Here is a 24,091-nt window from a genome sequence, read left to right on the forward strand (position 1 = left end):
GGGGAATTCCTTGGTGGTCCAGTGGTTATGTCTAGGCACTTTCACTGCTGAGGGCCCACGTTCAATCCCTGGTCAGAGAACTAAGATCCCAAGAAAAAAAAAAAAAAGGAATGCAGATCTCTGGACCCCAATCTACTGAGGCAGAATCTCTGAGGCAGGGACCTAGTATTCTGCACTAAAGTAAGTCCTCCCCCGGTCTCCGTCCAGACTTGTAGATGTGAATATTTGCAAACCATGTGAGGGGCTAGAGAAGAGCCGGATGGGGAATGCTCTGGAGGGTGGAGGAGAGCCAGCGTGTGGTTTTGGTAAACCTGTGAAATCCCTTTTCAACAGGATCCTGCACGGTGCAACCTGGGCTCCCTTCCTGAAACCACAAAATGATCAGGCGGACTGAGCCGTGGGGCTCTGAGAGAGAAAGGGCGGAGCAGTCAGTGGGTCCAGGCCTTTCACAACAGAAATGCAGGAGACCAGCAAATGGGAGGGGGTTAGTGGGCTCTTCTGAGCCTGTAGGGCTAAGAACAGAGGTAGGAAGCTGATGGCCCTCAGATGCTGGTAGCTGTATGATGTGACGTGTCAGCGCCCACCCAGCCTTCTTCTTTGCTGTGTCCTGGGAGTGGTAAGTCCCTCAGGATGCCGCCCGACCATTTCAAACCACTTGAACACACACTGACTCAATGCATTTCTCACAGCAACCGGGGAAGGGAAAGCGACGAGGCTAGAAAAGTGATTTTCAACCCTGCAGACCTAACTCCCTCTGTTAAACAAAGATTTTCACTCTGTTTACTCTCTTGAAATGAAACTCGTAGCTCATATAACCTATGCACATGTACACACACACACAAAAAAAATTAATATAATGCCAAACTGTAATACCAGGAAAAACAAAAGTTATTTATAGATGTAGTTCAGTAGGTAAACCCTTGGGTACAGCCACCCCTGAATACGTAACAGTCAGATTCTTAGAATAAGAATTGACATTCACATTGACTGTGAATTGACAGCCACAAAAGCAGACCGAGACAGGCACACTGCACTGGCGACACAAAAACCACGGGCTGTGTTACCATCGTTGAGGCAGTTTTTTTCTAAAATGCTGCAAAACTCCTGGTAAATTTCCGAGCAAAACAAGTAACAGACTCTACTTGGTTTGCGTGGTAGTCACATTCCTGACAAATTCAGCATACATTAAAAGTATGCAAAAGAAAAGATACTTTGTGTTTACACCGGAAAAAGAATAAGGTTCTGGGCTCAGATGACAAGGAGCAGGTTTCTCAAGAACGTGACTGTGCAGCGGGGCATTTGAAAGCAGGATAGTTCGTTGTTTGGGCTGTTTTGAACACTGCAGGATGTGTAGCATCTCTGGCCACTGTCTTTGCAACCAGAAACACTCCCACAGATTTCCAAACTGCCCGCTCAGAGGCGCTTGTGTATATGTGAGGTGTCAGAAGGATCCTGGTGATCAAACTGTCCACGTGTGGAAGACTGCTGCATGATGACAGATCCTGCCCCGCAGAGAGTGGGGGAGCCTTTCCAGTGTGCTAGAGATGTAGTGATGGCCTGGCTGGGGCTGCCCTGCCACCTCTCTGCAGCCTCAGCCCCAACCATGCGGGCTTCCTCCGAACTCTCATACTCACCATCCTCTCTCCAATCACAGAACCCGCCCCCCGCCCCCCTCCCCCACCCCGGTGCATCCTGCTACTTGGAATGCTTTCCTTCCCCGTTGCCCTTTGCCTATTCATTTCACACTATGTCATGAATGGAATAATAGTTACAAGCATGAGTGCCCAGTTTGAACCTCAGTTCTGCCACCTGCTGGCTGTGTACCATTAGGCAGGTTACTTAACCTCCCTGTGCCTCAGCATTCTCCTCTGTAAAATGGAGATATAGTAGTGGTACCTACTAGAATTGTTATAATAACATTAAGGTTGTTATGGGACTATAAATAATAAGCATAAGTCATTTAGCAAGGTGGTTGGCACTTTGCAAATGTTCAACGAATGTGAGCTATTTTTATAGCCGTTGGCTCAAGTAATACTTCCTCAAGGAATCCATCCATCCCTGACCTCATCCACCAGATCAGATCCCCCTCTTATTTGCCCTCACATCCTTAAGTACTTTCACTTGAAGATATTTATTACAATTGCATTTCTAAGTCACTTATATCAGCCTCCACTTCCCTCTAATCTATAGCTTTTGGAAGGGCGGGTTTTATTTTTATTTTGTTTTGTTTTCTCAGGTAGACATCAAAGACTGGATACATGGATGGATGGATGGGTGGATGGGTGATGGATGCATGTTTATGGCAGTTATGGATGGCAGGTCCCCCATGTGCCTCCTTGCCTCTAAACCATGCATTTCTTACACTTCTCTTTTATCCTTTCTTTTTATTTCCTTGTGCCCCCTTATTATATCTTAGTTCTACCAGTGGCAATAAGAGGCTTTATTTACCTTAGGAAAAAAGGGCAGAAGAGATTCCTTCAGACTCTCGGTGTGCAACAACAGAATAGTGAACATAGAATCTTAGGTGTGATTTTTAAAAAATGAATGACAGGGTTCTTGCTCTTGTGCAGCTCACAGTTTAGTTGAGGGAGACAGATGCTACATTTGGCTAGAATAAAATACCGCAGTGTAACGGTGGTGCTGAGCATTGGGCTTTATGGAAACTCCAGGAGATAGGGAGGAGTGACAGAGAAGAGATATAAGAAGAGGGGACCACTGAGCTATGTCTCAAAGGCAAGTAGGAATTGGACTGGGTAATGGTCCCAGCAAAGGCAAAACACAGCCTTCGCTATTGGGAAACCAACTCTCAAGAGCTTGCTGTCACTGGAGCACAGAGTTCTCACTTCCTTCCCGCAGGACAGAGTCTGTGCACAGATGCCGCTTTGCTTTGAGCGATGGCTATTTATATCGCATGTATTTTCCTTCCAGATCCTGATGTAAGGTGGCGTTGGTGCCCCCTTGTGTAAGTAATGAGCAATGATGACACTGACTTGCCAGGCGCCCTGTGGGTCAGGGAATCCTCCAAGTGTGCTTCTTTACCATGACTGACGTAAACATCTGTTTATTGTACCTCCAAATCTTCTTGAGTTTCATTTCAAAGAACTTAAAGCTCTCTCTGCTGAATCAGATATTCTTGCTTCTTCAGAAGCTGTTGGTTTTATTCTCACCATTTAATGTATTGTAACTTGCATTTACATTATGAACATTTTTTAAAAGTTGGACTAAAAGCTACACTGAACTAATTTTTAATAGCTTTAGTGTTAGTGATCTCTCTTAAACCCGTACACACACACACACACACACACACAGTTGAATCTTCAGAAACCAAGCAAAAGGAACCTAAATGAAAATTCAAAGCTTCAAGCACAGGTGGCACTTTAGAAGGACCTTTGTGACTTCACAAGAACAGCCTGAAATTGCAACTGTTGTGTGTGCTTCATTCCTGCACAAACAAGCTGAACCATCCTGATATCTTGTGAAGAGCATCTTCCTTAACAATTAATTATTCTAGGAGAGACCCCGTTTCTTTTTATCTCTATAATATGAGCGTAAATGGACCCCTGACCCATAAATATAGATACCGATTTTAGTCTCAACTCTTCTTTAAGTAGCTATATAATAATCAGGGATTCCAAACTAATGCTCAACATTCCTAAAATCTTAAGAGAAATTAAGCATTTGCCTTTGATAACATTACACAGGCTGAAGTGTTCCTTTAACTGGGATTAAATCATCCCAGTGGTTACAACAAAGCAACACGACAACTGTTTATCTTGTGCCGACCAAAAGCCCTCACTGGCAGTCATACGTGTCAGTTATTATCAAAAACAGAGAAGTTAATTATGAATTAAGTATAGCTTATGCAGAGGAGCAAAATGTTCTTAAAATATGGGGTTTATGGGGAATTAGTTATAAAAGAATTTTTTTTTTTTTTTTTTTTTTTTGTGGTACGCAGGCCTCTCACTGCTGTGGCCTCTCACTGCTGTGGCCTCTCCCGTTGCGGAGCACAGGCTCCGGACGCGCAGGCTCAGTGGCCATGGCTCACGGGCGCAGCCGCTCCGCGGCACGTGGGATCTTCCCGGACCGGGGCAAGAATCCGTGTTCCCTGAATCGGCAGGCAGACTCTCAACCACTGCGCCACCAGGGAAGCCCCTATAAAAGAATTTCTGGATGAAAAGTTTGTTAACCCTAAATAGAGGGTCTCTGAAGTCTTTTCTGGTTCTCTGATTTTTAGCTTGTTTTCAGCTTTTAATTTTTAGTGAGGAAAAAAATTAGAAGGGACAACAGGATATTGTAAAAGTTCTTTTATAAATCTTTGAAATTTTAAAAATCTTTGAATTTTTAAATGTTACAAATCTTTGAATCTTAAAATTTCTCAGGTTTTTCATTCCCCCCGATCCTGCAGCTGCCTTTTGCCCCCAGACGGACTGCCCGTCCTGAGTGTCCTCTGTGTCTGTTCTCTGACTGCACAGGTATGATCGACAATCTGCTGTCCCCGGATCTTCTCGACGGTGTCCTCACCAGACTGGTCCTGGTCAATGCAGTGTATTTTAAGGGCTTATGGAAATCACGCTTTCAGCCTGAGAACACAAAGAAGCGCACGTTTGTGCCAGCTGATGGGAAATCCTACCAAGTGCCGATGCTGGCCCAGCTCTCCGTGTTCCGGTGTGGTAAGTTCACACTCAGTGAGGCTCTGTCCTAGAATGTGCCAGCCGCAGAAAGGCCCTCGGGTGCTGCCACTTAGCTCAAGAGCAGATCTGCCTTTTTATTTTTTATAAAGGGCAGGGAGGAGACGGCAGGATTTTTTAAAAGCTCATGGTAAGTCTTTGCATTATTTACAAAGGTTATGTATTAATGTATAACACATGTAACGCTTTTAGGTTGAAATTTAAAGATGACAGGACAATTCACAAAATGAGAAGTATAAATGGACATGAAACATATTGCATGCATTATCAAGTCATCATTAGCAATCTTACGTTACCAAATCAAAAATAAAAGTAAAAATTAGATTTCTTTTTCACTGATCAGATTAGCAAAAATTATGAAGATTGACAAAGCCCAGTCGTGGCTCTGGTGTGGGGGCCACGTGGGCACCCTTGGGTGCTGTTGGTGGTGGGGAACCGTGGTCTGGAGGACTTTCTAGAAGCCCCGCCTCAGCAGTCTCACGCCAAGGAATTTATAATATGAAGATAATCATACACTAGCAAATAAATAGAAGCCATATATGTGCATGTAGTGGAACACACATGATAATTAGATTTATATAAGCAGAAAGTTATATAATATGTGGTTGATTTCAGAAAACAAGTTGCAGAACAGCAGATGCTGTTTCATCTCATTTATGTAAAATACTTTCTATATATTCATGCAGACACGTCTTGGAGGACGTTCAATAAAATGTTAGGTGGTAGTATTTCAAAGGATTATTTTTCTTTGAGTTTGAAATTTTTTTTAAGGAACATGTGTCAGTTTTACAGTTGGGGGAAAAAGAAAATGACCCATCTCTGTAGTCATTACCACACATAGGTAACTAAGGCTGGTGACTGTTTTTTAAACCTACTTTCATTGAAGTATCAGTGGTCCAGTTTAAGTTAAACTTCTTTTTCCTCTATAAGTTAGCCTTTATGTCTCCAATCTATATGTGGACATGTGGGTCCCAAGTATTCCCTTTGCATATACAGTATATGTTAGATCAAGCATTGCTCAACATTTCTCCAGCTGCCTAATTCTTTAAATTAAGAAATGACTCATGCTAGGGACACAGTAAAGTCACTTTCCTTCCCCCATGTCTTTCATCTAACTTCCAGGTAGAATTTTGTCATTCGCTCAATAAATTTTTTCAAGATAATATGTATTTAAAAGCCCTGCAGAGGGACTTCCCTGACAGTCCAGTGGTTAAGACTCTGCACTCCCGATGCAGGGGGCCCTGGTTTGATCCCTGGTCAGGGAACTAGATCCCGCATGCTGCAACTAAGACCCAGCACAGCCAAATAAATAAATAAATATTAAAAAAAAGAAAAAAAGAAAAAAGTCCTGTAGAAAGGTAGCATGCTAAACAACTGAGACCAACGAAAGGCTCTTTTTGTCCAGAACTCATTCTCAGGTTACGTTGCCCAGGAAGACGTCATGGAATGCTATCATGGCCACCAGCTCCTATCCGAAGCACAGTTATTTTATTTTAGGTCAATCTTTGTACACATTCTAATAAAACAAAACGCGAGAAGGCCTCATTTACTGTATGTTTCTGTTGCTGAAAAATAATGAATAAGTCAGTAAAGAATAAATCAGCAAAGCTTCTATAGGCATTCCCATGAAAGATTAAAATGTTTGTATTTGTAGGAATGGAAGATGCTTTTCTTGAGTATATAGGATGTTCCCAGAGAGGGAGTTACATATCCAGGTGGCTTTTCAATTAAGAACTGATTTGTCTAAGAATTTGTGGTGTGCCTTATGGAAAGTAAGACACAAATACATTCTTATGGTCCAAGATTCAAACTCTACAGCTCCACAGTGTGGGAGATCTCGTCCCCCACCTTCCCTGATTCATGCCCTCCCTTCTCCACCCTCTTCTGAGCCCCCAGGAGACTGCATCAGTGGGCTCCCTTTTCCCCTGGCTTCCTGTTGGTTGGCTAGTGGTGTGAACCAGCAGGTGATGGGGTAAGGGAGGAGAGCGGGCTTGGACATTGGCTTCCCAGCCCTCTCCTTGCATCGCCAGGGCCGCAGCATCCCTCCACCCAAGGTCACCTGCCATCAGGACCTGCCCAAGGGCTCTTTCTCTCTGGGCCACCAGCCCTTACCCTTGGCCCTCCAAGGCTAAAGCTGGTAATGGTGCCCCACTGTTTGTAGCCCAGGGTACCATCCTTAATGGCTCCTCTGTACCCTATCCTTGCCTTATAAGTGGTCCCTTCATTAAACTCTGCTGAATTGACCCAGTTTGGTGTCCTGTCTGTTAGCTGTCAGACCTTGATTGATCTGTACTGAATTCAGAACAGAACATGAAAGTCCCCTTGCTCTCATTCCCTGCCAAGTAAACACTGCAGGTGGTCTGGGACCATCCTTCCTGCCCCCACTTTCTACGGTGTCATGGGTTTTTACTGAGTAACTTGGGATTGGAACCCAGCTCCTTCGTGGGCCAGGAGACAGAGTCCAGTGATGTCATCTGCCCCCAGGTTTCCCTCTTTGGCCAGCAGAGCAGTTTTTCATGGAAAGACGAGGCAGGTTTGTCTTGTGGAGAAAGCTCAGCCACCTGTGGTGGCCCCAAGGAGTCATTTGTTTTCATGAGCATAGACCACACAGCCAGTCACCCATTTTCGTCCTGTCTCATCGCAGTATGGCCCACTCGACCAGCCAGGGATGGGAGGCAGGTGGTCCTGATAGCTGAGCCAGGCCAGGCTGCCTGAACTCACTCACTCAGCCTCTGGTGCCACCTGCCCAGCGCCTCGTGAGGCCTCAGCCAAGCCTCGCCACCTTTGGTCACTTTGCTGAAACATTGTCCTTCCATTTACTATTTTTCAGCCTTCCTGACTTTTCCTCCAAGATATCATCAAGGTCTCTGAGAGGATTTCCTTAATAACATTAAGGGAGAGGGTAGAAAATAGGAGGAGAAAACTCTTCTGACTTAAGCCCCATAAAGTGTAAGCACTTTGAGGGCAGAGACTTTTCCATTAAAAAAAAAAAAAGCCTTAAAAATTAGTAGAAATGTATTTCATATTCGTTGCAAAGTCCTCAAATACAACAGTATATAAGGCAGAAAGTAAATGTCACTCTATATTCCCATTTCCCAGCATAAAAAGCCCTATTAAGTGCTAGGCGTTTTGAGGCTTTTTCTATGCATATCATTTGAGGCTTTTTCTATGCATATGTAAAATTCGTCCAACTTTTTTGCATACATAGGGTTACACCATAATTTCTCTTCTGTAATCTGCTTATTCATTAGACAGGCTATCTTGGAAAACCTTTTATTGTCAATCCTCGTGGAACTACTTGATCCTTTATCAGCTACATTACACCCCATACTGTTATAAACGTATCATAATACCTTAGGGATGGCCATTTACTTTTTTCCTATAACAACACTACAGTGAGCATTCTTGTACATAAATCTTTAGATATTTGTGTCAGAACTTCTAAAGGTAATGTCCTTGGATAGGAATTGCTGAATCAAAGTTGTTACAAATTTTCTGTTTTTATGGTTATGGATTTAGATTTAAGAGACTTTTCTGCTTTGAAAAAGACCACAAAGAATTTCAAACATACATATGTATGTGTATATACATGTGTATCTATGAATATACAGTATGTTTCTAGCTTCTACTCTTCTCTGAGTTTCCAACTCATACCTACATATCCATATTATGTCTCTAATTAGTTGTCTATTAAGTTCTGGTTCCACAGATAAATATACTCTTGCCCTCGCCATCTAGTTCTCCCCGCAGTGTTCCTTCACCCAGCAAATGGCACCAACACTCACCCAGTTGCTTAAATCACTCCTCCTTCCCCATCAACTCTCCCCAAACTCCCTTTCCACTGAAGCCTGAATACAGACTACTATATACAGTGGGTCTACTTGTTGTGGTTCTTTTTTTCAAATGTATATTCCAATTTCTACTTAAGTATAGCCTGAACAGTTCCTTAAGACTCAGAAATCCACAAAACTGCTTGTAGTAGAAGGTAATTAAAGGGACTTTCATGCTGTCATGCCCCGGAGCAGTCATTTATTAACAACTTCCCACATTTCGCAGTTTCTTTTTTTTTTTTTTTAATTAATTAATTTATTTTGGCTGCATTGGGTCTTCGTTGTGGTGCGCGGGCTTCTCATTGTGGTGGCTTCTCTCGTTGCGGAGCGCGGGCTCTAGAGCGCAGGTTCAGTGGTTGTGGCGCACGGGCTTAGCTCCTCCGTGGCATGGGGGATCTTCCCCGACCAGGGCTCGAACTTGTGTCCCCTGCATTGGCAGGTGGATTCTTAATTAATTTATTTATTTTTGCTGTGTTGGGTCTTGGTTTCTGTGCGAGGGCTTTCTCTAGTTGCAGCAAGCGGGGGCCACTCTTCATCGCGGTGCGCGGGCCTCTCACTATCGCGGCCTCTCTTGTTGCGGAGCACAGGCTCCAGACGCGCAGGCTCAGTAGTTGTGGCTCACGGGCCTGGTTGCTCCGCGGCATGTGGGATCCTCCCAGACCAAGGCTCGAACCCGTGTCCCCTGCATTAGCAGGCAGATTCTCAACCACTGCGCCACCAGGGAAGCCCGGCAGGTGGATTCTTAACCATTGCATCACCAAGGAAGTCCCTTATTTCGCAGTTTCTAAAAATGAGCTCTACCAGTGTAGGAACCTAATGTTTCCTTTGAGGATTAAAGGGCTTATTAGGAAGTGTGTTTTTTTCTCACTTTTCCAATCAATTTTTCAGTTCCTGCTGAGACCATTTTATCATGCAGGGTAATAGTAAAGGTGAAGACTCCCATCTTGGACCCTCAGGCAGCCCCAAGACGGGACCCGGGCAAGAAGGAGAGTCCACGTGTGTCCGGAGCTGGGGCCAGTCACCCTGGGTACCTGAGCAGCCCTGCAGGCGAGGGCGGCACATGGGGACCTGAGACACTGAGCACCCCCATGAATTGCCCGCGTATTTCTTCCTCAAGGAGAAGCTGTCATGTCATCCTGTAGTGTCATGTATTCTAAGAGCTTCACCATTCTTATCATATTTTACAGCTAAAACTGTTTGTTGCATAACGAAGACACAGTACGCTGTCTCTCTCTCTCTCTCTCCATCGGTGCCTCCATCCCAACCCCTGTCTGTGGACAACTGGCTTACTGAAGTTTCTTGTCTCAGTTGCAGTGATTAGCAAAGTCATCCCCAAAGAAAAGACAAGTGACAATCATGAGAGAAACTCACTTTCTCTTTTCTCTCGTTCTTAAATATGTTGTCCTTCTGGGTCATTCAGGGGAGGAGGGAGAGGGAGCCAGTGTTCACTGGGCACCCACCGTGGGCCAGGCCCTGCTGAGTACCTTATATGCATATGTCTTCTAATCTCATCATCACAACTGCAATATCCCTGGTCTCTCCATGCTCCAAACCCGGAGGCACACAGAGGTTAAGTAACCTCAGCAAGATCACCGAGGTCTTCTTCAAAAGTTGGAAGTGTTTCAGAAGACATTTCAGACATCCACCGTCATCTAGAAATGCTGGTTTTCCATTCACCCGGTTAATTCTTACAACTCTCCCATCTCATGTCTAATGTAAAGGTTCTGTGGGCTCCTCAGGCATGCTCTGTGGAAGGCTTTTTCTCCCGGGAGTTCATGGCCCCTCTGGGCCCCATGCTCATGCCCTGGGCTTCTCTCCAGCGCCTATCATGTCTGCACTTGCGTCCACTCGGACGGGTAGTGCTCAGCTGTGCTGCTCAGTTGCTAAATGTTTTGAACATTTTAAGTGGGGATAAAAGGGTTCTAAGATCAAATAAGTTTTGGAAACCTGAGAATAACTAGAGTTAAGCAGTTTTCTTCGGGATATCCCAGAGCCTTTCTAGCATTGGTGTATATTTTGAATCTGCAGGAAGAATCGAGTGTCTGGGCTTCCTCAACTTCCTGGGATGTGGAATCTGTTCTGTCTACCGGACGTCTTGCGGGGATGTGTGTTCTCTAGACGACATTCTGAGAGATGCTGGTTTAAATCCTTCTTGTGTCTTCATCAGTAAGCACAAGTACCATAAAGTATCAAAAAGCCCTAATGGTAGTTACTGGAATGAATGAAGAGTGAGTAGGAAGTCAGGCAGTGAAGGAGGATCATCTTTGCCATTAGACGTACTGAGTCCTGGTCCACCTTTTAGCCATGTGTCCCTTGGTAAGTTACGTAATTTCTCGAATTGTAGCCTCCCCAGCTGTAAAATAGGACTGCGTATACCTACCTCGTGGGGCGCTGTAGAGGCTAATTGCGTTGGGGTGGTTGGTGTGGGCCTGGCACAGAGTGGACCCTAAACAGTGGAAGCTGTTTACCCCCACCCTTCCTCCCTCCTCTTCACATGCATTCAGAGACACCACCAAAAGAATCATTCTTAGGCAGCTCAGATTCATTCCTTCATCCATATGATAAGGGTCAACTTGCAAAGCACTGTGTGCTAAGTGCCGTGTGATCTAGTTAAATTCTACTCAACAGAATTAGTATGACTTTAGTGATGGCCAAAGGCATTCTGTTAAGACATGTCTAGACTAAAGAATTCTTTACCAGGGAAGGAAGAAATAACTGCCCTTATCTTTGACTTTGTAAGCAAGCTATTTTTATTTATTTTCTTTGAATTTTTGAATTTTATTTTATTTATTTTTTTATACAGCAGGTTCTTATTAGTCATCCATTTTATACACATCAGTGTATACATGTCAATCCCAATCGCCCAATTCATCACACCACACCCCTACCCCACACTGCTTTCCCCCCTTGGTGTCCATACCTTTGTTCTCTACATCTGTGTCTCTCTTTCTGCCCTGCAAACCAGTTCACCTGTACCATTTTTCTAGGTTCCACATATATGCGTTAATATACGATATTTGTTTTTCTCTTTCTGACTTACTTCACTCTGTATGACAGTCTCTAGATTCATCCATGTCTCTACAAATGACCCAGTTTCGTTCCTCTTTATGGCTGAGTAATATTCCATTGTATATATGTACCACATCTTCTTTATCCATTCGTCTGTCGATGGGCATTTAGGTTGCTTCCATGACCTGGCTATTGTAAATAGTGCTGCAATGAACATTGGGGTGCATGTGTCTTTTTGAATTATGGTTTTCCCTGGGTATCTGCCCAGTAGTGGGATTGCTGGGTCATGTGGTAGTTCTATTTTTATTTTTTTAAGGAACCTCCATACTGTTCTCCAAAGTGGCTGTATCAATTTACATTCCCACCAACAGTGCAAGAGGGTTCCTTTTCTCCACACCCTCTCCAGCATTTGTTGTTTGTAGATTTTCTGATGATGCCCATTCTAACTGGTGTGACGTGATACCTCATTGTAGTTTTGATTTGCATTTCTCTAATAATTAGTGATGTTGAGCAGATTTTCATGTGCTGCTTAGCCATCTGTATGTCTTCTTTGGAGAAATGTCTATTTAGGTCTTCTGCCCATTTTTGGATCCAGTTGTTTGTTTTATTTAATATGGAGCTGCATGAGCTGTTTATATATTTTGGAGATTAATCCTTTGTCCGTTGATTCGTTTGCAGATATTTTCTCCCATTCTGTGGGTTGTCTTTCTCATCTTGTTTGTAGTTTCCTTTGCTGTGCAAAAGCTTTTAAGTTTCATTAGGTCCCATCTGTTTATTTTTGTTTTCATTTCCATTACTCTAGGAGGTGGATCAAAAAAGATCTTGCTGTGATTTATGTCAAAGAGTGTTCTTCCTGTGTTTTCCTCTAAGAGTTTTATAGTGTCCGGTCTTACATTAGGTCTTTAATCCATTTTGAGTTTGTTTTTGTGTATGGTGCTAGGGAGTGTTCTAATTTCATTCTTTTACATGTAGCTGTCCATTTTTCCCACCACCACTTATTGAAGAGACTGTCTTTTCTCCATTGTATATCCTTGCCTCCTTTGTCATAGACTAGTTGACCATAGGTGTGTGGGTTTATCTCTGGGCTTTCTATCCTGTTCCATTGATCTATATTTCTGTTTTTGTGCCAGTACCATATTGTCTTGATTACTGTAGCTTTTTAGTATAGTCTGAAGTCAGGGAGTCTGATTCCTCCAGCTCCATTTTTTTCCCTCAAGATTGTCTTGGCTACTTGGGGTCTTTTGTGTCTCCATACAAATTTTAAGATTTTTTGTTCTAGTTCTGTAAAAAATGCCATTGGTAATTTGATAGAGATTGCATTGAATCTGTAGATTGCTTTGGGTAGTATTTTCACAGTATTGATTCTTCCACTCCAAGAACATGGTGTATCTCTCCATCTGTTTGTATCATCTTTAATTTCTTTCATCAGTGTCTTATAGTGTTCTGCATACAGGTCTTTTGTCTCCCTAGGTAGGTTTATTCCTAGGTATTTTATTCTTTTTGTTGCAATGCTAAATGGAAGTGTTTCCTTAATTTCTCTTTCTGATCTTTCATTGTTACTCTATAGGAATGCAAGAGATTTCTGTGCATTAATTTTGTATCCTGCAACTTTACCAGATTCATTGATTAGCTCTAGTAGTTTTCTGGTGGCATCTTTAGGATTCTCTATGTATAGTATCATACCATCTGCAAACAGTGACACTTTTACTTCTTCTTTTCCAATTTGTATTCCTTTTATTTCTTTTTCTTCTCTGATTGCCTTGGCTAGGACTTCCAAAACTATGTCAAATAATAGTGGTGAGAGTGGACATCCTTGTCTTGTTCCTGATCTTAGAGGAAATGCTTTCAGTTTTTCACCATTGAGAACAATGCTTGCTGTGAGCTTGTCGTATATGGCCTTTATTATGTTGAGGTAGGTTCATTCTATGCCCACTTTCTGGAGAGTTTTTATCATAAATGGGTGTTGAATTTTTTCAAAAGCTTTTTCTGCATCTATTGAGATTATCATATGGTTTTTATTCTTCAATTTGTTAATATGGTTTATCACATTGATTGATTTGTGTATATTGAAGAATCCTTGCATCCCTGGGATAAATCCCACTTGATCATGGTGTATGATCCTTTTAATGTGTTGTTGGATTCTGTTTGCTAGTATTTTGTTGAGGATATTTCAAGCAAGCTATTTTTAGAATAGGAAAGTTCTCAACCTGAATTGCTGTCTTCCCTCTGAAGCCACCCTGGTGATCAGCAACCGTTCATGCCCCTTCTGGAAGTCACCAAGGATGCACTGAACCTGCCTCTGATTTCTTTAGGGTCTACAAGCACCCCCAGTGACTTATGGTACAACTTTATCGAGCTGCCCTACCACGGGGAAAGCATCAGCATGCTGATCGCGCTGCCGACAGAGAGCTCCACCCCACTCTCAGCCATCATCCCGCACATCAGCACCAAGACCATAGACAGCTGGATGAGCACCATGGTGCCCAAGAGGGTGCAGGTCATCCTGCCCAAGTAAGTAGCCCCTTTCCCTAAAAGAGAAAACAACAGGACTACTCGATCCCTGGGAGTGATTGTGTCAGTTACTGGACAACTGAAGGCTGAAATAGACATATCATGAAACCTGCCTTATTTTGCAGAAATTGCATGGTGGGACTACAAGGCTGTGCTTTTGTGAAAGTTGGTTTTCAATCCCTGTGCCTCTTATATGGCAGGATAGTGATGATGGGGAAGGAAAGAAGGCAGCCTGGTCTCTAAGCCTCCACAAGACTACAGCTCTTGTGCCACGACAAAGGCTTTTAATATAGGTCACTGTTCAAAAGACTGAAAGGCAGATGCATATCATCATCTGATAGTATGCTGAAAATACAAGAAAGCTTAGTAGTGCTCCGTGTGGTTTTTTTGGGGTTTTTTTTGGTTTTGTTTTTGTTTTTTTCCGGTACGCGGGCCTCTCACTGTTGTGGCCTCTCCCGTTGCGGAGCACAGGCTCCGGACGTGCAGGCTCAGCGGCCATGGCTCACGGGCCCAGCCGCTCCGCGGCATGCGGGATCTTCCCGGACCGGGGCACGAACCCGCGTCCCCTGCATCGGCAGGCGGACTCTCAACCACTGCGCCACCAGGGAAGCCCCTCCGTGTGTTTTGATAAGGAGTTTCATCTTAGGTACTTAAGTTTTAGCTGCAAGTTGCTAAAGGCCAAGGTCCAAAAGATAGGTAATAAGGAAATATTTTGAAGCCACCCAGGCAGAGTTCTTACATTAGTATCTAGGGCAGTTTTTCTATTATACCCTAAAAGTATAATATAAATGAAACCTGAACTGTTAGGACTTGAAACCAAGGGGAAAGGAATCCCAAATTCTGTCTGATTCCTAAATTTCTAACAGGTCAGAGAATACTTTGCCCAGATCTGTGAGGCAGGCAGTGAATGTCCCCTTTTAATAAACTTTTCAGCATTACTGTTTTGTCAGTACCCAGGGCTTTAAACCACCCAGGCCTCAGTGGTGGTGGCAATACCTTCCAGTTCTAATAGCTTTTAATTCTCTAGCCACTGAGTTAAGTAATCAGAAGAGTACATTCATAATAAGTATTAGTAATTCTTATTAGTATTAGTAATTCTCCCAAGAGTATTTCTTTTCTTTTTAAAATTACTTAATTTATTTATTAATTTTTGGCTGTGTTGGGTCTTCATTTCTGTGCGAGGACTTTCTTTAGTTGCAGCAAGCAAGGGCCACTCTTCATCGCGGTGTGCGGGCCTCTCACTATCACGGCCTCTGTTGTTGCGGAGCACAGGCTCCAGACGCGCAGGCTCAGTAGTTGTGGCTCACAGGCCTAGTTGCTCCGTGGCATGTGGGATCCTCCCAGACCAGGGCTCGAACCCGTGTCCCCTGCATTAGCAGGCAGATTCTCAACCACTGCGCCACCAGGGAAGCCCGAGTATTTCTTTTTGTTGTAAAATAAGCCTTCACATAGGCAGTGCTTGCCATAAATGAAGAAGCTGGTGATGTAAATAAATTATAGTTATAATGGTAAATTACCATATAAATTACCATAATAGCCCATCTGTGATGAGAATCTGCTCACTTAGCCTTGCCGCTTTCCCACAGGATGTGATAAAATCTGGTAAAACGTCCTCTGATGATAGATTTAATAACTGACATTTACATATCTATAGCTATAACGCCAGATAGTCCACAAATGTCCAAGAAATCCATATCACACCCAAATGAATACCATTCCTAATGTTTGCCCCTGTTTGGTAAAATGTAATGGTAAAATGCTTCCAGAATCCCAACACGAACTAGCAGGAATGTATTTCCTCTCTTTTGACCATCCCCAATCCCAGTAAGTATGGTGGCTCTTACAGCAGCCAAGATCATGGCTCTGTGGTTGGGTATGGGGAAGAACAGTAGATATTCCAGAATACCAGACACTCATCAACACCCTGTTACCGAGTCCAAGCTTGTATTTCTCGCCACATGACAGACCAGTAAATCAAGAAATATCAAGGAATAGCAACTTTATTCAGAAAGCCAGCAGACTGAGAAGATGGTGGACTAGTGTCCCAAAGAACCATCTTGCCTGAGTTAGAATTCAGGCTTCTTTTATACTAAAAGAGGAGGGAGTAAAGTCAAACATTTCCTGGTTCCCATCAGCCTCCAGAGGGGATGTGTTCATTTCTTCCTTCCTGCAGTCGTTCACAGGTGGGCCTGGTCAAGATAGTTACTGTGAGCTAAACAGAAGTATTTTAGCTTAATGCTCATTACCTGGGAGGCAGGGTTCCCAGAGATGGGCTATTTATGTGTAATTTAAGCTTATAGGCAACATCCCTTTAATGATTAACTTGCAATAGCATACAAAGTTTCTTCCCTATTGCAACCCTGCATCTCCTCATCAGAATAAGAGAAAGTGCTTCTGTAGATCTTCCTAGGACTGGAATGGGGAGCCTGTTGCCCATGAGGGTGAGGACACCCCTACTTGCTGATACTGTGCTATTTTGCCAGGTATGTGTTTGAGAGATGAGTTGTTCTCTACTTACCTGGTACTTAAATCTTGGGATTAAAATTAAAGATATTAGGTGTTCAGAGTGTACTTTAAAGAGGATCTGTTTGTACACCTTTTTTCCACTGGCACTGATTACATCATTTTATATCATTTATAGTATATTGATTTTCTCCCTATTTTCTGCTTTCGTGCTAGGTTCACAGCTGTAGCACAGACAGATTTGAAGGAGCCGCTGAAGGTCCTTGGCATCACCGATATGTTTGATCCATCAAAGGCAAATTTTGCAAAAATAACAAGTATGTTCAATTTAAAACTTGCTCTGAAACTTGTGGAATATGTTACAAATTGAGCCTCTGATTTGTTCAGAAAGAAAAGGTCAAACTTAGGAACGTGCTGCCATAAAACTCTCCAAGGTTTAATCTGAAAAATCACCCAATGATGCTGTTGAACCTTCATCCCTTAAATCAGCATGTCATCCATCCCTGCATTTCACATGCACATTTCATGTGAAGCCCACACGATCCCACACATTTAAAGAAGCATTTCACGTGTTGCCTCTGTTACCTAAACATTTGGCTCTTAGTTAGATATGTCTCTTCCTTTTCCAAATGCAAACTTTTCCCCTGTATTTTCAAATTTTCAAAATCAAGATTTTTGAGCTCCCAAATGCTTACTTCCCCCAGACAATAGCAGGTACCACAATATTTAGATAGGTATTTTGGCATCTCATCACCCGTTAATCTGAACTAATATAAATTCAAAGGAGTCTGATTAGAGCTTTCCTTTGTCAAACCATCTAGGACACAGCTGGTATAATATCCCTTCATTTGCCAGTACATGTAATTTTTTCCTAGAGTCATATTTGAATGGTCGGTCCTTTGTCTTTCTAAGTTAGAGCATAGTCACCTCCTGCCAAAGGCATGGCTTAAACATGATTTGTGCTCCATGTTGTATCTTTCCCCTGAGTGATAAGGAAACAGTTCATTACCAACCCCACTTGCCTGCTAGTGAACACCTGAGTACCTGTCCTGGGGATTAAGGTGACTTCCCTGGTGAAACTGAAGTTCCGTGGATGTTCTGATACTCTCATCCCTTTTGAACCAAACTCTCTTCCCCCATCCAGTGGCATTAGCATCACCTTGTTTGAAATTCACAATTTTGGGTCTGACCCAGACCTACTGAATCAGCGTCTTCGCTTTAACAAGATTCCTCATCCCAATGAAGTTTGAGAAGCACTGTTTTGGATTTTTTTTTTATAACTTTATTTATTTATTTATGGCTGCATTCGGTCTTCACTGCTACGTGCGGGCTTTCTCTAGTTGTGGCAAATGGGGGCTACTCTTCCTTGCAGTGCACCGGCTTCTCATTGCAGTGGCTTCTCGTTGTGGAGCACAGGCTCGAGGCGCACGGGCTTCAGTAGTTGTGGCATTCGGGCTCAGTAGTTGTGGCTCACAGGCTCTAGAGTGCAGGTTCAGTAGTTGTGGCACATGGACTCAGTTGCTCCACGGCATGTGGGATCTTCCCAGACCAGGGCTCGAGCCCGTGTCCCCTGCATTGGCAGGCGGATTCGTCACCACTGCACCACCAGCGAAGCCCTGAGAAGCACTGTTTTAACCTGCCCTTTCCCCTTCAGGATTAGCTTTGTAGCTTAAATACTAGATATCAGTCTCAGGGCGTTCACAGGTGCTCAGAGGGAGGACCAGGTGCCAGAAATTCTCCTGAGAGGTTCTGTTTCACCGTGCAGGTGATGTGGTCTCTGCGAACGTGCCTCTCATTCATGATTGGTCACATTAGAGCTGAGCATTGACCATTGCAGATGACCCAAAAAGCACTTTCTCCATTTGCATCAGACCTGTGTCCCATCAAGGTCACCATTAACTTCTGTTTGCATTCTCCTCGAATGCTAACCCCAGTGGGCGTTGCTGGAATGGTAAGATTTGCTGAGAAGGAAAGTGAATTCACTAGGAGGTCCCGGAAGCACGGCTGCATTTCTGAGCCTGGCCCTCCAGAGCGCCTAAACTCTGCTCCTACTCTTTTTTTTTTTTTTTGCGGTACCCGGGCCTCTCACTGTTGTGGCCTCTCCCGTCGAGGAGCACAGGCTCCGGACGCGCAGGCTCAGCGGCCATGGCTCACGGGCCCAGCCACTCCGCGGCATGTGGGATCTTCCCAGACCGGGGCACGAACCCGTGTCCCCTGCATCGGCAGGCGGACCCTCAACCGCTGTGCCACCAGGGAAGCCCTCTGCTCCTCCTCTTCACTAATATGCCCGTAAGACGAGTGACTTTTGTTATGAAAAGACAGCACTTACCACACCACTAATTAGCCATGTGATTGGGGGCAGATTTCTTAACACTCTGGTCCTCGCTTTCCCCATCTGTAAGTGCCATATTTTTTCTGGATCTGACATTCTGTAATTGAAAAATAATATTGTTGGCTTGCTTCTTCTGGAAAACTAGGCTACCTTTTTAAAGCCCTGCTCTTTTCATTTTTTAATAAAATTCTTAGTGATCAGAGTTGAATTGGTAGAGTCACTAACACATTTGGGGTCCGGGACTCCCTCCTCTGAACTGATGATGTCACAGTTCACTTAGCAGAGACTGAAATTAACCGTGGGTGACCCTCACCCTACATGCAGCCTTCAATCACCAGGACTGTAAGAGGTCACTTCTTCTGACACCTTTTAAGAATTGGAGCTTGCCATGGCTTTGAGGTTACTTCCCCCACTAACCCGATGGCCTGCGTATCAAATAAATGCCGTTTTTGTTTTATTTTCTGGAAACAGGGTCCGAAAACCTTCATGTTTCTCACATCTTGCAAAAAGCGAAAATTGAAGTCAGTGAAGATGGAACCAAAGCTTCAGCAGCAACAAGTAAGTAAGCCCTGGGTCAGCAAGTAAGTAAGCCTTGGCTCAGCAAGTAAGCCCTGGGTCAGCAAGTAAGTAAGCCCTGGGCAGGACTGGTCCTGGTGAAGGGAGCAAGTGTACCCTGGTCCACTCATCAACTTAACTAATGTGTCCTGAGCCCTATTTCTAGCCAAGCACTGTGGATTGATCCTTGGGAGACAGTGGTGACTTTAGGAGGATCTGCACCCACGAAGCTCAGAGTCTGTTCCATTAAGGAAAGCACTTCAGTAGAAATTCCTCTAGGACAGGAGTTGGCAAACTTCTTCTATAAAGAGCTAGATAGTATATAGTTTCTGCTTTGTGAGCTGTACAGGGCTGCTCACAGCTTCTCAACTCTACCCTTGCAGTGTGAAAGCAGCCTAGACTATCCAGGCAAATGCGCATGGCTGTGTTCCAATAAATCTTTCTTCATAAAAGCAGGGCCCCTCAGACTTGGCCTAAGGATGGTAGTTTACTGACCCCGCTCTCAGAAGGATGAAACATGTTGTGTGTTCTTATCGACAGAAAAGACCCATCTTCACATTAAAACATAAAATAATAGCAACTACTCATAGGAACATAGCCAGTTGGGTCTGGACGAAGGACAAAGTGAAGGATTAACAAGCAACTATGATGCAGCCTTCCTCGATAATTAGAGCATCCACGTTTGCTTTCTCCTCAATAGCTTATATAATTAAGCTAGAGAAAATAGAACAATTTTAGGTTGGTTTTTGTACCCCCTAATTATCCACATGAGATTGGATGAATAGATCTGGCCAAACTCTGTGAATTCATAAAGTGAATGTCTTAGCTATACCTGTAACTAGGTCAAGTATTTCTGGTCATTAAAAGGCATCATTTATACTCACAATAGACATTTTATTGCCTTTCTAGAATAAACATTTATTTTTTATTCCTTTAAAATAGGGTTTAAAACAAAGACCTAGAAAGGGATATCTAAATTTTGCCGAAGTCGTTGAGCAATTTTGCCAGTTGGTATAACTATTGGAACTGACTACTTAAGATGCAGGGCCCTAGGCAAAATGAAAATACGGAGCCCTTTGTTCAAAGCTGATTAAGAATTTCAAGACAGCAGTAGCAGAGCACTAAACCAAGTGCAGGGCCATTGTGAGTGTGGGGCTCTTGTGACTGCCCAGGTCACGTGCGCTTGAAGTCAGCCCTGCTGTATTAGCCTGCTAGGGCTGCCATAGCAAGGTACCACAGACTAGAAGGCTTAAGCAACAGAAATTTATTTCTCACAGTTCCGGAGAATAGAAGTCCAAGATCAAGGTGTTGGCAGGGTTCCTTTCTCCTGAGGCCTCTCTCCTTGGCTTGCAGACGGCCACCTTCTCACTGTGTCCTCACATGGCCTTCTCTCTGTGTGCTCACATCCCTGGCGTCTCCCTCTCTTCTTATAAGGACACCAGTCCTATTGGATTAGGTCCCTACCTTCATGGCCTCATTTAAGCTTAAAGAGTTCCTTAAAGGCCCTGTCTCCAAATACAGTCACATTTGGGGTTAGGGATTCAGTATACAGGTTTTGAGGGGGTACAGTTCAGTCCATAACTACCCTCCTGCAAGGCCTTATCACTGGCTTATACATCAAAGCTGCCATTGGTAAACAGCAGAGTAAACGTGTGTAGGACCACAAGCCGAAGTAAGTTTGCTTTCTAAGCCCCATGTCTACGCCAGATGAGTTGAACAGCAGTATAAGGTAGTAGGTCCCAGATGATCAGTCTACACTGCCAGTGAGAGGACAGTCTAGATGATGTGCTCAAAGAAGGCACAGACAAAATGGATGAGAAGTGAGTGGGTCCTTGATACAGGATTTGGATAAGCTAAAAGGCCCAGGGGACCAGGCATCAGCTAGGAAGATGGCATGAATGAAAAACAGCTAATAATAACGGTGAATATGCATTGGGTGTTTATTAAGTGGCAAACACTGTTCTAAGAGCTGTAATATGTTTCATTTAATCCTAATAAAAACCCTACAAGGAGTAAGTACGTTTATTAAAGGAGATGGGGCTTATGTGGACTAAACGAGGAAGGATGGAAAGGGCCTGGCCCATGGCAGGTGTGCAATCAGTGGTGACCACTGGGCCTGTTATTACATGGCTAGCCTGTGGGACAGGAATCATGTCCTGCCTTGAATTACGTGCTGCCTTGCTGGCCTCATGCTGGGCGTACAATGTATTTTCCTTTTCCTCCCACAGCTGCGATTCTGATTGCAAGGTCATCGCCTCCCTGGTTCATAGTAGACAGACCTTTTCTATTTTTCATCCGACATAATCCTACAGGTAAGTGATTCTCCTCCTCCGTTTTTCGCTAGCTGTTAGTTAACTCCAGCAGCGCTGCTTTTAATCCTTGTCCCGTGTGTCAGCAAGTGCCAGCACTTTCAGTAATGTACCCACGCCCCTCGCAGAGAGAGGAAAGTCAGGCTGTTTTTACAGAGCGTGATGGCATTTTTCAAACACAGGATTTTAGGTTTGGTTTGGTTTTGTTAACATCTCGAGAGCTCTACAACCCTTTGGGGCATTTTGACGTCTACTGATTGTTTTTATAAATGCAGTAGGTAAATTTTGCAGGAAGCTACCTGTCTTCAACCTTTGTAAGGGCACCCTGCGGTTATGACCTGAGAATTGTTCATTCAGTCTAAGCTCCATGAGTCATGGGTTCAAAATTGGCTGTCCTTTAGCTTCACCTTTAAAATTAGAATAACAATAATTCCTACCTCTTAATACAGTTATGAAGAATAATTAAGACTGTCTTTGTGGAGACGTTGTCGTCATGTTGGTACAGAGTAGAAACTAACATAGTCTAGCGTTTACTCTGTTTTTAATCAATAACATAAGCTAGTTCCTTATCCTTTTATCTCATTGCATCTTCATTGTTATAATTAGTGTGCTCCCGAGCCAAACAGTCCAATATGGGAGCCTCTAGCCACATGTGGATACTTAGCTTTTTAACTTTAATTAATTAAAATGAAATGTAATTAAAAATTCAGTGTCTTAATCACACTAGCCACATTTCAAGGGCTCAGTAGGCACATGTGACCAATGGCTACCATATTGGACGATGAAGATACACACATTCCATTCCCATCACTGCAGAAAGTTCTATTGGACAGCACTGCTTAAGAGCAGTGGGTTAAACACAGCCCAGAAACCTCCCCTTAAATATACCTTCCATCTTATTTTAAGGATTGTTTTTTATAGAGTTATGTGTTGTTTCCTTTTAATTCTCTAGGTGCTGTTTTATTCATGGGGCAGATAAACAAACCCTGAAGAGTATACAAAAGGAACCATGCAAAGCAAAGACTACTTTGCTATGAAGAAAAGACTCCTTTCCTACATCTTTCATAGTTCTGTTAAATATTTTTGTACATTACTTTCTTTTCAAAAACTAGTTCTTAGGAACAGAGACTCAGTGATGCAGTGTTTCTGTTCTGGGAGGCGTTAAGGGAAAAAAGGGCAAGATGGCTGGAACACTGTACTGAGAAATGAACAGAAGGCTTCAAAATGTCTAAAAGATTCTTTAAACTACTGAGTGGTTACCTAGGTCAACAACCCTCTTGAGTATTTACTGTCCAGTTCAGGATCTTTGTTTTGTTTTGTTTATATGTGTGGCTTTTCAGAAAAAAAATTAATCAGTGTGATGGGAGGGAAAAAAGGACATTTTATGGTAGCTCTTACGGTTATATGAAAAAATATTATTGGCCTTTTAAATTTTTTTTTTTTTGTCTCATCCAAAGTCTTGATAGTAAGAATTACTTTGGGGATAGAAATAGCGAAATCTCTAGGCTCTTTGTGTGTTTTTGTTGTTGTTGTTGTTTTATATAATGCATGTATTCACTAAAATAAAGTTTAAAAAACTAATGTCTTGCTAGACAAGGTTTGCTGTTGTGCAGTGTGCCTGTCGCTACTGTTCTGTACTCTTTGGATTTGCATTTTTGTATTTTGTACAAAGTAAAAATAAAGTGTTATGAGTAGTAGAAGAAAAAAAAAAGCCATTTCTCTGCTATTTGAAAATACAACAAAAGAAATAGCCTTTTAAAAATACCTCAGCCTCTTCTAGTAAACCTTTGCACTTAGGCAAACAGCAAGAAACCCCTGGCCTTCCCTTCCCTTCCCTCTAAACCTAGCAATCAGACACTGTTCCCTGCCCCAGCACTCGCCAGTTTGCAGATCACTCCGGAGAGCCACTGTCACAGTAAATCCATCTCTGATGTCAGCTGCGGTTCCTCAGGTGAGGGCTGAGGCTTCTCAGCAAAGGTAGGGATTTTGTAGCAAGAGTAGAAAGAAGTTACCTAGTGAACAGTGACTTTCTTTTTTTTTTTTTTTTTTTTTTTTTTGCGGTACACAGGCCTCTCACTGTTGTGGCCTCTCCAGTTGCGGAGCACAGGCTCCGGAGGCGCAGGCCCAGCGGCCACGGCTAACGGGCCCAGCCGCTCTGCGGCACATGGGATCCTCCCGGACCGGGGCACGAACCCGTGTCCCCTGGATCGGCAGGCGGACCCTCAACCACCGCGCCACCAGGGAAGCCCTGACTGTTTCATTTTTGATGATAGGCCGGAGCTTTTGTTTTTTGAAATGACAAGCTTTTGGTCTTTTGTGTTTTTGGAGAACTCATCACAATTCTAATGTTACCATTTTTTATTTGCCTGTTTTTTTTTTTGTTGTTGTTGTTAC

General features: G+C 43.4%; 1 protein-coding gene across 5 annotated transcripts in view; it reads left to right on the top strand.

Moving 5' to 3' along the window:
* The window catches only part of SERPINE2 (serpin family E member 2), a 75,245-nt gene extending 51,701 nt beyond the window's left edge, over positions 1-23,544 (top strand). For 3 of the 5 annotated variants that reach the window (XM_089916300.1, XM_030760410.2, XM_089916298.1), the window contains 6 exons: positions 4,473-4,670; positions 13,840-14,038; positions 16,718-16,818; positions 19,305-19,391; positions 21,617-21,700; positions 22,650-23,530. In XM_089916300.1, coding sequence (XP_089772426.1) covers positions 4,473-4,670; positions 13,840-14,038; positions 16,718-16,818; positions 19,305-19,391; positions 21,617-21,700; positions 22,650-22,687 — 707 coding nt within the window. In that variant the 3' untranslated portion in view covers positions 22,688-23,530. Of the gene's footprint in view, positions 1-4,472; positions 4,671-13,839; positions 14,039-16,717; positions 16,819-19,304; positions 19,392-21,616; positions 21,701-22,649 lie in introns of all 5 variants that reach the window. The other 2 variants (XM_022567807.3, XM_089916299.1) reach the window with 2 other exon arrangements.
* Positions 23,545-24,091: the final 547 nt, after the last annotated feature.

Source organism: Delphinapterus leucas, chromosome 8, assembly GCF_059928025.1.
Source record: "Delphinapterus leucas isolate spDelLeu-1000000601 "Yukka" chromosome 8, BTC_Dleu_Yukka2, whole genome shotgun sequence".
Classification (NCBI taxonomy): domain Eukaryota; kingdom Metazoa; phylum Chordata; class Mammalia; order Artiodactyla; family Monodontidae; genus Delphinapterus; species Delphinapterus leucas.